This window comes from Acinonyx jubatus, chromosome X (genome assembly GCF_027475565.1).
Source record: "Acinonyx jubatus isolate Ajub_Pintada_27869175 chromosome X, VMU_Ajub_asm_v1.0, whole genome shotgun sequence".
Taxonomy (NCBI): Eukaryota; Metazoa; Chordata; class Mammalia; order Carnivora; family Felidae; genus Acinonyx; species Acinonyx jubatus.
The window spans coordinates 11,771,626-11,786,129 of record NC_069389.1 but is presented as its reverse complement, the minus strand read 5'-3'; the positions used below and the strand labels follow the sequence as shown (position 1 = coordinate 11,786,129).

Sequence of the window (14,504 nt, the reverse complement as noted above, 5' to 3'; positions counted from 1 at the left end):
GATTTGGTCCACTATACAGACTCCATGATTTAATTCATGCTCTCTACTTACCAGCAGTACCTTAAAGTAGTCAGTCACCATGCCCCCCATACTTAGAATGTGCTCGTAATGGTTATGGATGTCAATCAGTAAGTCCTCAGAGCAGTGATGAACATGAACCAGAGCCTGAACAAATTATCCAGTGGAAAGCTTCATATCATTTTCCTTTGGGTGGGTTGTCTGTCTTTTTTAATACTGATTTGTAGGGGCTCATTACACATTCTGAATGCTCCTCATTGTCAGTTACTTGTGATGTAAATATCTTCCCCCTTTTGCCTTGTTTTTCACTCATATTTTTCTATACGTTAATAAATACAGATTTCTTAAATGTATTGCTCTGTTCCTTAATGGTTAGTGTATGCTTTCTGTGGCTTCTTTAATAATCTCTCCCAGCTCCAGATCATGAAAATGTTCAATTATAGATGCTTTGTTGTTTGCCTTTTGTAGCAAAAACCCTTAATAGGGAATCTTATGAACATTTTTGGGAGCTCACAGTTCACTGAATCATCCTGTAGTAATAATAGTTACTATAGCTAACATTTAGTAAATGTCCTATTATGTATTTAGACACTGCTCTGAGAACTCCCTCTGTATCAACTCCTGCACTCCTCATGGGTCTATGAAGTAAGGTCTGTGATTACTCCATTTTTCAGGTGAGGAAACTGAGGTGCAAAGTGACTTACTTAAACTAACTCAAGGTCGACTAGCCAGGGAGTGTTGGGGATGCGATTCTACCTTACACAGTTGGACTTTCACTGTGACTCCTAACCACTAAGGTCCAGACATGTTAATGGGCCAATACCCTATTGATAGTGCTTTGGGAATATTGGCAAATAAACCCAAGGCTTTGCATATAGGTTTAAAAAAATAACAAATTTGAAAAAATTTTTTAATGTTTGTTTATTTTTGAGGGGATGGGAGGGGCAGAGAGAGATGGGGACAGAGGATCTGAAGTGGGCTCTGTGCTGAAAGCAGAGAGCCCGATGTGGGGCTCGCACTCACAAACCATGAGATCATGACCTGAGCTGAAGTCAGACGTGTTATAAACTGAAACACCAAGGTGCCCCCAATTTGTGAAACTTTTTGAGTGAATCTCCCCAGTTTGAAAATTATATTGTTTTTGTAATCATTTTTAAGAGAGAACAGATTAAATTAATAATCAATGCAAAGTAAGAAACCATTCTAAGAATTCAGACACATTTCAGTTTCAACAAGTGTTTATTTTTTCCCATAGTTTCAGGTCCTACTGAAGAATCTCGTTCTCTTGACGCGCCTGGGTGGCTCAGTCAGTTGAGCGTCTGACTTCGGCTCAGGTCATGATCGCGCGGTTCATGAGATAGAGCCCCGCATCGGGCTCTGTGCTGGCAGCTCCGAGCCTGGAGCCTGCTTTGGATTCTGTGTCTCCCTCTCTCTCTGCCCCTCCCCCACTTGCACTCTATCTCTCAAAAATAAATAAACATTAGAAAAAAATCTTGTTCTCTTAAAAGCAGTCAGGTGCCAAGGGGCGCCTGGGTGGCTCATCAGTTAGGTCTGATTCTTGATTTTGGCTCAGGTCATGATCTCGTGGTTCATGAGTTCGAGCCCCTCATTGGGCTCTGTGCTGACAGTACACAGCCTGTTTGGGATTCTCTCTCTCCCTCTCTCTCTGCCCTTCCCCTGCTCACCCTCTCTCTCTGTCTCTAAAAATAAATAAAATAAAACTTAAAAAAAAGTCAGGTGCCAAAATATGCGCATTATGACATTCTCTGCTTATTTCAGCTTCTGTGGTTTTCCGAACCTTTGTTTAATCCTTAAAGTGGTGTGTATTTTGGTTCTTAATTGTCTTGGCCTTAGTCTAAGTTCTGATGCCTAAAGCCATTTCTACTTTATAGCCTTCAGTATAATTTTATGATTATAACTACATATTTGAATTATTTTCTGATTTTTTCTGAACAATTAAAACCCAATTGTGAGCACTGCATAATTGAAGATGAGAAAAAAGTCTGTTCAAATAAAGCTAAGTAATACTAGTAACATGTTTTATTTTAGTGAAAAATTACCACATTAAATGTCTCACTGGTGGGAAAACTTCAGTGTAGATTTAGCCTGTAATGATCAGGAAGCTTCCAGGGGATTCTAATGCATTTTTCTTCTTGCTGTTTTATTAGCAAGAAAGTAATCAGCAGAACTTGTCCTCCAGAGGGCTAGGCTCCATTCTGGGCACACACAAGCCTGTCTTCTGAGAGTTTCCATTCCAGAGACTTTGTGTTGCTAATACATTTCTCATTCAAAATGTTAAATTTTGTTCATAGTTTTTCTGTTAGTCACTGGTGCAGTGAACGAATGTTCAGTATTATCAGTGGTGGACCAAACCATAGGGGAAGGTTTTCTTATAGGTTGCAATTGTTCTTGTTAAGATGTAGTATCTTTAAGGGTGCCTGGGTGGCTCAGTCGGTTAAACATCCAACTCTTGGTTTTAGCTCAGGTCATGATCTCATGGTTCATGGGTTCGAGCCCCACGTCAGGCTCCATGCTGACAGCATGGAACCTGCCTGGCATTTTCTCTCTCCCTCTCTCTCTGCCCCTCCTCTGCTCTGTCTCTCAAAATAAACTTAAAAACTTTTTAAAAAGATATAGTATCTTTAGAATGGCCCTTAATGTTACATGCCTATGGCTTATAAACATAGACTGTAGTATGATCATTCTGGAATATAGGAAACATGTTCTGAGTATATCTTGCTCTGGAAAGCCAGTCGTCTCAAGTGTCTTTGTGTTGGTAACATTCTATGCAATATCATTGGGCATTTTATTACTGATGTCACTCACCAAATTTGGTAAAATGGGCATTCTCTTTTCTTTTACTGGAATTCCTACAAGGTCATGTGGTATCCTACCTCTTTTCCTACCCCTTTTGCAGGGCTGTGACATTGACACCTCATTTGCTGTTTGTGTTTAGTTGTGAGATGGGGGTTAAACGCCTGTGCTCGTAGGCCTGGCGAGCTGTCAGCTGCTGGCTGATCAGAAAGCCCACCTTCTGCTGCTAGTTCTAGACTGCGGTGTTCAGCGGGACACAGACAGCATCCTAAGTGCCACAGCATCCTTGATGAGGACAGCAAGGATCCATTGTCTCCGTTTTGGAGTTGAGGGCGGTGCTTCCAAGAGTGTGGGGCCATCTCTGTGACAGTGACCCTTCTGTGGGCTGGGCCACAGCTTACCAGAAGCATAGATAGCAGTCACTGCAACCCCCTGACCTGTATAAAGTCAGAGGAAAGTGGAAAGAGAAGGAAGGGGCAGGAAAGGGAATGGGCATCTGTGAAATGCCTACTGAGGGCATTGTGTAGATAAGGCGAAAAACATCGAGCGTGTGCATATATATGTAGATATGTAAATATGTACGTACCAGCTACACAGTGTCACTTGATCAGCACAACAGCCCTGTGTGGTACATATTATTTCCTTATTTTACAAACCAGGAAACTGCCTCAGAGAGGCTAGCAATCTGGTCCTAGACCCCCCTGAGTGTCTCTTGCTGATTTTTAAACCTGTATTTTCTGCCTGTGATTATGTACCTTCGATTTTTGTTGCTCTTTTATAGTTACAGGTGCTTTGTTTTCCATGGCACCACAAGGCCCCTGTAAGGTTTGCCACTGCCCTCTGCTTCCTCCTCCCCCGGAGGGGTTTACTGGGTTAGAACTAACTAGAGAGGTGGGACAAGCAGAGGGGCCACAATGCTGGAGAAGGGTATGGATGTCAGGGTCAGGAGCCTGGGCTTGTCCTGGGAGAACAGGGAGCCATTGAAGGGTTTTAAGTGGAAGGCCCCATTCATTGTGTGTAGGAAAAGGACTGAAGGCAATCAGGGGACATTTCTATCACCTGTAAGATTTCATCTGTAGGGGCGCCTGGGTGGCTCAGTCTGTTGAACGTCTGACTTTGGCTCAGGTCACACAGTCCATGGGTTTGGACCCCGCATCAGGCTCCATGCTGACAGCTCGGAGCCTGGAGCCTGCTTTGGATTCTGTGTCTCTCTCTCTGTCCCTCCCCCACTCGTGCTCTCTCTCTCTCTCTCTCTCTCTCTCTTGCTCTCTCTCGCTCTCTCAAAATAATAAATAAACATTAAAAAAATTTTTTTAAAGATTTCATCTGTAAAAGAGAAGAAAGATAGGAAATACAGGAACATGGACGTTCATTATTTCCTCCTTTGCACCCTCTGAATTAAAAAAAAATTAAAGTATGGAAAATAAGTAAACTCTTCTCTAAAGCTGAGGGATTAAACAAATTTGGTCTGATGATGAGGAAACATCAGACAAATCCCAACTTAGGAACATTCTACAAAATAACTGGTCTGTGCTTTTAATGGAAAAGACTGAGGAAGTGTTTCCCATGGAAGGACATTCCATGTAAGAACTAAATGCAGCCTGTGAACAGGGTTAGAGCCCAGCCTCCGCTTTTGTTTTGGGGTTTGTTTGGGTTCCTTTTCTTTTTCTTTTTCTTTTTCTTTTTCTTTCCTCTTTCTTTCTTTCTTTCTTTCTTTCTTTCTTTCTTTCTTTCTTTCCTTCTTTCCTTCTTTCCTTCTTTCCTTCTTTCTTTCTTTCTGCCATAAGAAGCATTACTGAGGCAATTGGCACACTTTGGATATCCATACATAGGTGATAGTGTTGTATTTTCTCATTGGTATTGTATCAATTTCAGAATTTTTATCAATACCCTATATTCATGTAGGAAACTATCATTGTTTTTAGGAAATATATACTGTCAAAGAACAAAAGTTGAAGCGAGTTAAGTCTGAAGATCTACTTGGCTCTATTCCACAATTCATGATTCAGGCAGCATCCCATGGAGTGGGTAGACAGGGGCTCCTAGGAGTTGTACCAAATGGAAGATTTTTATAGGCAGAAGAAGGATGGGGTAAGATATTAGCAAAGGAAAAGAAAGGATTGTTTCAGCCCGTGACGTCTTCTTTTTGCGAGGAAGGGAGCCGGCAGGGTTTTCTTCAAGCAGATGACCTCACCAGTGGTGCTCAGGCCATTTCAGGTTGACTCTTAAAAGGTCACATTCCTGGGAGAAGTTAAAGCTTGTGATTATGTCTTGGCTTCTCATGGGGGAAAAATGATTCCATTTTGGACTTCTTTTTTAATGATACTGAATTATTTTGACATTAAGGGACATCCTATCTATAAATCTCAAATATTTCAGAAGAAAATAGAGACCTATTTCTAGAGAGAATGATAAAGCATATTGTGATAACGCATTAGCTCTTGGAGAATCTGGGTGAGTGGTATATGGTAATTATTATTTTTGTAACTTTTCTGCTTGTCTGAAATTATTTCAAAACAAAAATCAAAAACATAATTTTTGAATGAGGAGAGGGAGGAGAGGACCAGGCAGGTCTGCCTCCCGTCCCCGATCGCCAGGCACGAAGTCCCCGGTGAGGGAGCTACCTGCCCCAAGGTGTCACGAGCTCACCGTGAAGGCGCACGCACCAGTTGGGTCTTTGCGCAGCGCCAGCTGTGCTCGGTCCTAAAGCAAGGTGAACGTAATGAGAAAGCGGGTTCGGGATTCCAGACCCAGTGACATTGGAGCTGTGATTAACTTGGCCTCTTCCCCGCACACGGCGCAGGACCTAAGAGGAGGCACACGACGATCGAGATAACACAAGCGGTAGGAAGTGAACGAGGCCGCCGCCAAGTCCGTGTGCGGGCGCGCAGCTGAGAGGAGGCCCCGGGCCGGGTCCGCGCTCGGCCCTCCCGCTCCTTCTGTTCAAGCGGTGGAGGCTCTCCGTTCTCTTCGGCCGGAGCCTTCGGCGGCAGCTGCCTTTTCAGGGGCTCAGACGCAGAGGGTCACGTCTGCGGGGCCCGACCGCTGCAAAAGCCCTCCCCCTTTTAAAGGGATTTGGTCATTCCTGGGCACCTGCACCCCTCCCCTGCTTCTGCTGCTGATCGGTTCTGGGGCGTCGTCAGCCGGTGCTGGTCTCGGGGACAGCTCATCGTTGTTAGTACCCTCAGCCGCTCGTATCATTGCTCGACGCAGGCCCCTGCTGGACAGGAGTGACTCTGTCTTGCTCTCTACAGGAGCCTTTTAGAGCCAGTGTTGCTTTGGGATCTGGCAACCGGTGTGACCCAGAGTTTGGGGAGAGGCTCATTCTTTCCTTAGCCCTATTCCCTCTCTCCTTCCCTCCCGGCGTTGACTTTTGTCAAAGACTTGCTCTGTCAGCAGTTTCTCTTTTTCGACTTTCTCTACACATACATAGATAAGGAGTAGTTGTGAAGTTCATCGTTAGGGTGAACTCTACAGACATAGCAGGAGGAAAATGAGCTGGGTTAAGGCAAGGAATGGAGGCCAAGAAAAGCTCTCACTAGGGACATTTATAAGAATTGGGAGCCTCCCTGAAAATGAGAGCAGAAGCCACAGAAAGTGATTTACATATTTAAAAGTCTTACATTTTTGATGTTTGACTGAAGGAGGTCTGACTTAAATGTGTTGCTGATTAAACCATCCCGCAGGGCCAGAGGTAAAACGTGACCTCCATCCCAACTTATTTTGTCATTGCCTGAGGGACGGGAAGAGCTTCCCAGCTGCAAAGAGCCAGTAGCTTGGAGACCTCGGTTGTGGAAAAAGGGCAACCATAGGGCCTGTGACCTTGGAGCAGTAAAAATGGGGGGATGGTATCCATTACTGCAGGACACAAGAGCGGGAGGAGGGGTGGGAGAGGAGGGCAGGAGGAGGAAGGATCTGCAAATCTCCGTGAAGAGCTCTTTGCTGATGCAATCCTGCTCTTCGCAGAGAAGAAATCCTAATAAAATGTAGCAGTTCTTAAACATATAGAAAACGTTCACACCACTCGGCTCTTGTTTTACTGTAGTTTTAAGAAGCAATGCTTAATGCTGTTAAAAACAATTCAACTGGCTAAATTTGAAGTTTGAATCGGCTTTATTAAATGATTTATGAATGGTACAAAATGGAAGCTTCTTGTAGGAAGGAGGAGGGGGCAAGAAAGTTACTGGCAAAAGAAAAAGATGGTTCCAGACAAGGTCACCTTCCCAGGGAAGGGGGGGGGGATGGGAAGAGCAAGGGGTCTTATCATGCAGATCATCTCCTCTTCCTTTGGGGGATGGAGGGGACCCCTGTGGGGATGACCTCAGTGGTGCTGACTGGAAAAGTTCTGACTGATCCAGTTAAGACTGTGTTTCTGGAGGAGGTTGAAACTACAATTCAGTTGGGTATCAAGCCCCTGTTTGGGGACTTGGCCTAGCATTAGTGACTCCATCTTGGGTCTGTGGTTTTCTTGTTAATGGTGGAAATTAAACAAGGTGTGTAGCTGGTGCGCAAGGAGCACCGGGTTTGGCCACTCGTCGCTGACAAAATCCAAAGGTAGAAAAACAAGTAGTGGTGAAACAAGAATGCAGTTTGTTTCAGTGAGACCACCGCTGGGAGTGCAGCAGACCAGCATCTCAAAGACTTGTCTCCAAAGTACTGAAAATGCATCCGGGTTTACAGAAGGAGAATGTAGGGCAAAGGCGGGTGGATCCGTGCAGGTGGGCTGTGAAGGCCAAATCAGTCAGGGTCTTGGGATCAATCACGGGTAGGGTCTTGCTGGCTCAGAGCGGACCTTACTGCTGGAGGCGCTGGTTTTAGGGCCCATCGGGGGGCGCTCCGCCCTCAGCATCTTCCACCTGAGCCAAGAGACTAGCTGAAAAGAAGAACTTAATCAATTACAAAGTCTGAGGTCAAAATGGAGGTAGCTGGAAGTCTCAGTTTTAACAGAGCAAGTGCATTTGGACGATGTGTTAAAAAGAAGGGGGGAAAAGGCAATTTTCCCATTTTTAGTCCATTCCCTACAATGCTTTGTGCTTTCCAACCAGAAACATGAATTTTATTATTACTGGTGAGGATGGGCTCACTAATAGAACCTGCTAATAGAAGATTTTTACAAGGGGCACTTAATACGTTGGCTTGGCCATCTTTGAGCACAGGTTTGGTCATTCTGGATCCTGTACAAAGATAAAACAGAAAAGAAAACAAGGCATGGCAAGTATGTGTGGACTAGTTTTCTGTTTGCAGGGTGAGCAGGAATGAACCAAAGAGGGTGGAGGAGAGATGAGATTAGAACAAGCGAAATTGTCCTGAATAAAAACCCGGTTGAGCAATCGAGAGCTTTGAGGTTTTGTCAAACTCACAAGCCGTTAATTTTTTAGTACCTTTCAAGAATGAAGAAGGGATTGGTTACGTAAATCGTGACGTGTCCTCACAATGGACCACTCTGCAGGCTTTCCCGAGGATGAGTTACTTCTCTGTTTTGACATGGAATAGAACATTGAGTCTGTTCTGGTTTTTTAGCCAATGATATATAGTGCACAAAACAAAAAAGAAACCGAAAGCATAAATAGCAAATTGCTGGCAATATTTATGTCAGGCCAAGAATGAAGACTGCAGAAAGATTTTTAGTTTAGGGGTTACACACTTCCACAGTCTCATAATATGTCTTCAATTTATGTGTATTAGCTTTTTATAATCAGAAAAACACAGTGAAGACATTGGCACTTTGAAAAATCAATTTAGACAGCGTTCAATGGCGATGTTTTGTCTTACAGCAGCGAAGAAAGGGGTTTTGTTACAGAGTCTCATTACAAGTCAGGCCAACTAGGACCAGGGAGGCTGAGCATCTGTGAGCAAGCAGAGCCGGTCCGCCCGGATAAGACACGTGGAATTGGGCTGTGGATTGCTGGCCTGTTTTCAGCATCCCAAACCTCCCTCCCCAAAATTGCACAACTTGTGCAGCCCGGCTGGGCCTTCTTCCTCCCAGTCTCCGCCCACAGGGCATGCAGGGGAGGGAGTGATGTTCACCAGCTGATGGCAGAGCGAGCCTGTGGGGCACCAAGGGAGGACGAATATGAGCGAGCTGTCAGCAAGCAGAATTACTTCCAGAGGCCTTAAACTTGGTCTGGTAAAACCTCCGAGAGGAGCAGTTGGGTTATGGGAGCGTGACGAAATATCCTCTGGCACCCACCCAAGTGTCTTGGTTTGTTCTGCCAGCCTTCGGATTTTCTTCCCCAGACCCCGTTGATGTTGATGGTTGTCAGTTACATCTTTTCTCTTGTGCCTTTCGTGTGTGTTTCAGCCCACCTGGAATCCCAGCTGCATCCCCAGAGTGCATTTTTGTCCCCTGTGATCCTCCACACCTGCCCTTGTTGGGTTCACTGTGTCACATTGACTCTCAAAGACACCCCAGGGTGGACCCTGCCCTTCTACCTCGAACTCTACCATGTGTTCCCTTCCTACATCTTCTCCTTTTCCACCTAAGGCACACAAGTGATGTCCCTGTTCTGTTTTGAGCTGGCTGTTTCTGAATTCAGGTCTCCCAGTGGCCCCGCGGCGTCCCTTCTGGGCTGTGGGTACAGACACCCATGGAAGTCACCGGGAGAGCAAGTGGCAGGTTGTCTGTGGTCCTGAGCTCTTGGGCCCGTGCATCACAGTAGGAACCTGGTGAACGCTGTGTACTCATATCTTCACAGAGAAGTGTACGCACTTGGAAAATTGTGTACGCAACTCCGGGGAGCGCACAGACCAGCTGAACCCCATTCATACCCCCAAAGATGATGCGTGCTCCACGTCCCTGGAATTGGTGCTCTATTTTAGGAGAGATGAAAAGGAGTGAGCTCAGTGGCAACTAGAGCCAAATGGCTCTAGGGCATTTGGGACCAAGTCATTTAGGGTTAGGGGAATGTGTACATGTGTCCATACGTGTGTGCGTGTGGAAGTGACAGCGTGTGTTTTAAACGGCTCACGGAAGTTAAACGTTTAAATATGTATCTAAGAGAAAATAGAGGATTTTGTCTCATCTTGTGTATCTGTTATATAAATTTATGTATAGCATTTATATTTCAGAGATATTTGTTAAACATATTATTACATTTTTGTTCCTTTTGGCGTTATGGACACTAACCTTTTAACGTTGCTGGTCCTTTTTCAGGGTGGACAAGCTTCATTTATACCATATCTGGAAATGTGTATATTGGTAAGTGATGACTGTTTGCTTTGGGTTCAATTACACTATCATTTAAATGACTGAGGGGGAGGAAAAGCAAGATGAAACCTTTCATGCAGTCACATACTCTGCCGCCTTCTGTCTCTCTCCATCCTCATACATCCTGGTACACCCAGGACAGGGCACCTCTCAGCTTCCAGCATGCTCAGTGAGGGAGGAGAATATGAACACCGGTCACGACAGCAGCCATTTTACTGTGGCCTCTGTGCAGATGTAAGATCTGGGCACGCTCCTGTGGGTTGACATCTTGGGGAGAGGTTGGCGACCTCCATGCTGATAAAGGGACGTAGCTCTAACGGACGCAGGGGAACAGGGATCTGTCTCCTGGGAGCTGGAAGGAGGGGCATTTGCCGTCCCAGGCGCCTCTGAGAAATCTCAAAGTTGGTTTTCCCTTATTTTAAGGCTTGTATAAGCGTCTCTTGTTGAGTGGGTTCCGGGAGGGGTGTTCAAGACCCAACCGTCATTTTACGCATGAGGAAAGTAAAGTCTAAAGAAAGTTAGTTAACTTGCCAGGATTGTGCCTCGGTAGGCCTGGGACCAGAACCGAGGACTGCCCGCTCCCGTTGCCGTGACGTACTGCGTCACCTCTGTACGACGACAACACGGCAACCGCGCCGTCCGCCCCGTCCGCCCCGTCTTTTCCAGCCTGCGCTCCATAGCCAGGCCCACAGCAAGGAGCCGGCCGGGTGGTGGAGTGGAGCCCGCAGAGCGGGCGGGCTCCGGCCGCGTCCACTGCCGCCCTGCCTGTCCTCCTGGAAGCGGCACGGGCGTCGGGCCGGTCTCTCTGTGGCACTGCCGGACGAGTGCTGGGGCGGATTCTGAGTGTGCCCTGCCCACGCCTTGGACGCCTTAGCTCCGCAGGCCCGCCGACCGCCTTCCACCCTGCCAGTGGCGTCTGCGTGTCACGGCCCGAGGCTTTCTCTGAACCGGGGAACGCTGCTCCGCCCCGGTCAGGGCAGGGTGAGAATGCTGGCGACTGGACATTCCCAGAGGCCACGTCACCCCTCCGGTGGGCTAAGTGACGCCTGCGTGTGAGGCCTTTTCCTAGCGGTACCCGGTGGGATTCTGTCCAAGCCGCCCACGGTGGGCACATGCCTGATGACACTCTGGTCTGTCCTGTCTCCCTTACCTGACTCGGTTCCTTGCCTGTTGTTTCCTGTGTCCACCTGCCAGATAAACTCGTACTTCAACATCTCGGGCTGTGCTTCTGGGACAATGTAAAGTAAGAGAACCAGCCTCCTCTCGGCTCTTCCGTGCCCCTCGTGACAGCGATGGGTGGTGGGGTGGGGGTGGGGCAGGCCAACACTGTCATTTCGGAGACCTCCTGGGCTTGGGTGCCCTCCACCCCATCTCCCGCAGGCTAAGCGGCCTCAGCCGTCAGTGGTCTTCCTGTGACCCTGACGTGGCCATCTCCGTGGGTGATACACTGCCAGCCCCAGACAGCTGCTTTATTGATGACATCTGCTCTAGACTTGAAGGTGATACCCAGAACCACTTAAACCATTCTTTATAATCTCCAAAAGGGGGCTTCAGTCGCCTCAAATTATTTTTCTGGAAAATAGTGGTAACACGAACCATGTATTTTGATTTTATAACAGTAAAAATGGCCTTAGTTCCTCTTTCACTGAATAGCATTTCAGTGATGGGCCAGAAGCAAAATTCATTTATTTTAGCATCTGAAAAAGGATGGAAAAAATGTAGTGGTATCACAAGGATCACACGTAAACTATGTTCACCATCTGGAAGAGATGAAGCATCATTTGTCTTATGATCTTTTGAAAATCTTGAGTGTCACAAAGAACTTTATACAAATGGAGAGTAAAAACCATTTTTATGGAGGTAGCGCCATTGACTTGTGGTTTCAAGAGCAACAAAATAATCTGCACAAATGGAAAGTAATAAAGCATGTGAATTCTGAAGTGATAAGATACCAGAAATGCCTGTGTAGAAGGAGAAAGGGCAGGGGCAGCAAACTTGTTACAAAGGGCCAGATAATAAATATTATTGTCTTCGTGGACCATACAGTTTTACTTGCAACGACTCATTCTTGCCCTTGTAGCACAAAAGTGGCCACAGTGATATGTGAGCAGTTGGGGTGGCTATTCTAATAAAACTCGATGGCCATGGAAATGTGAAGTTCATAGATTTTTCACGGGTCATGCAATGCCTTTGTTTTGATATTTTTCAACCATTTAAGAATGTAAAAACCTTTCTTAGCTTCTGGACTCTACAACAGGTCATATTTTATTTTGGTTTAAATGGTGGTGTGGAGGATGAAACGGAGAAAAATGAACAAATCATCTTCGAAACCTGTTTTCATTAAATTGAGGTATGGTTGGCACACAATGTTACGTTAGTTTCAGGTGGATAGCAGTGATTCGCCTGGTCTGCAGGTGATACTGTGCTCGCCACACCTGTACCTGCCGTCTGTCACCATTGTGCCACCACTGACTGTATTCCCTGTGCCGTGCCTTCCATCCTTGTGACTGATTCATTCCATAACTGGAAGCCTGTACCTCCCCCTCCCCTTCACTCATTTTGCCCATCTCCCCCCCCCCCCCCCACTGCTTCCTCCCCTCTGGCATTCAAAACCTGTTTTAGTCAGTAGTTTCAGCCTTGTTTCCTGACAGACCTTCAGTCCAAGAATTAAACAAGTGAAAAGCACAGCAATTGGAGGGATAAGAATGACCGGTACATCCACTTGTTTTTCTTGAGGTGAGGCAGGAGTTTCCGGAGTCGTTTCTATTTACTGGCCTGGTCACCTCTCATGACCATGGGCCACAAGTGCAAAACATCTGGCAGGAAATGGGGTCACGGTCTGTAGCGTTGGAACGAACTTGCATCTGTCCAGGGTAAACTGGACCGTGGAGAGAATCCAGCTCGCATAACTGGCCTCTTGGGACTCGGCTGTAGCCAATGAGTGACTGGCCAAATGACCTCAATTGAATTTTATCTCCTTCTTTTCCTCCTACCCACCCCCCTAATAGAGATGTTCATGAAAAAAACAAAAGGGCAAGAACAAATCATCAAAGGAAAAAAGACAAAGCAGAGATGGTTATTAAGTATGTACTGACGTATAAAATCTGTAAGAGAGAATCTAGAAAACACTTTCTGATTTAACTGCCTCAGTTTAATCTTGCGTTTAAAGCCAGGATGGCACCAGCCGGCCACAGATGGCAGGAACTGATAAGCAAGTAATTGTCTTTTCCAAAATGTCCTGTACCTCCGTTCTGTTGGAATCGATGTTATAAATGTGCATGGGGCTGGAATAAATAGACTGCAGTTTGGGTTGAGAAAGTAATCTGGAGAGATTCCATAAAATGGAGATGTAGGAGGACTCAAAGAATATTAATTGATGCAGGAAGTTCTTAAAAGACGGACACTGGTAGATTGTGAAAAAGGACAGGTGGAGGCTTTAACGTTAGAGATGGCCGGAGATCTCCGACGACAATCTTTTACAGAGTTAACAGGTCCTTTGCCCAGCCCTCAGCTGAAATATGTGCAGTATATGATTTTTAAAACTCAGAAACTAAAAACCACATAGGCAGAAAGCCAATAAATCCCCAGGATACTAACACTGAGTCCCTTGCCTGCAGCCGAGATGAGAATGACATTACACATTGACACAGATATCAAAGGGGAGAGCAACTCATATCCTATATCCCTATGGCTTGGATGTCAGCCTCCTAAAGGGGCCAGTATCAGGTATACTGTTTGGGCCTAGAAAATAGATTTAGAGGAGTGCCTGAGTGGCTCAGTTGGTTAAGTGTCCGACTTGAGCTCAGGTCAGGATCTCATGGTTTGTGGGTTCGAGCCCCACATTGGGCTCTGTGCTGACAGCTTGGAGCATGGAGCCTGCTTCGGATTCTGTGTCTCCCTCTCTCTCTGTCCCTCCCCCACTCACACTCTGTCTCTCTCTCTCTCTCTCTCTCTCTCTCTCTCACTCTCACTCAAAAATAAACTTAATATATTTAGAAATCTAAAAATATTTGTGGTTATTGAAATGACACCTAACTGGCTCATGCGGGTAGTGAGATGTTTCAGACTTATTTAAATAAGTAATTATTCATGCTTAGTATGTGCTCAGCCCTTTGCTTCTGGTTCTGGGGCGTATTAAGTTTGACACAGCCCCCGGATCTCAATAGAGGTGCAGAAACACCAGAAGCCCTCCGAATTGACCTACACTTACCTAGAATGAACCGGACTAAGCAATGTGCTCATTTCACAGAAACATGTGGCGTGAGGTTCTTGGACACCCAGGGTGATCAGCAACCCTGGTCTGCCAGCCCATCGCTACTCCTTCAGGCCAAATTCAAGTGCACTTCAAGGCAGCTGTGCTTGTTCTCAGATCTGTTAGGCCAGTTGCAGTAATAATTGCAATTATGTGGTTCAGTGAAACCACATGTAAATTAATGAAGTAAGCATTAAAAAAGTTGGTATTTCT

General features: G+C 45.9%; 1 protein-coding gene across 3 annotated transcripts in view; it reads left to right on the top strand.

Moving 5' to 3' along the window:
* Positions 1-14,504, top strand: part of PIR (pirin) — an 88,741-nt gene that overhangs the window by 59,652 nt on the left and 14,585 nt on the right. For all 3 annotated transcript variants that reach the window (XM_027054670.2, XM_053202105.1, XM_015071429.3), the window contains exon 7: positions 9,986-10,030. In XM_027054670.2, coding sequence (XP_026910471.1) covers positions 9,986-10,030 — 45 coding nt within the window. The remainder of the gene's footprint in view (positions 1-9,985; positions 10,031-14,504) is intronic.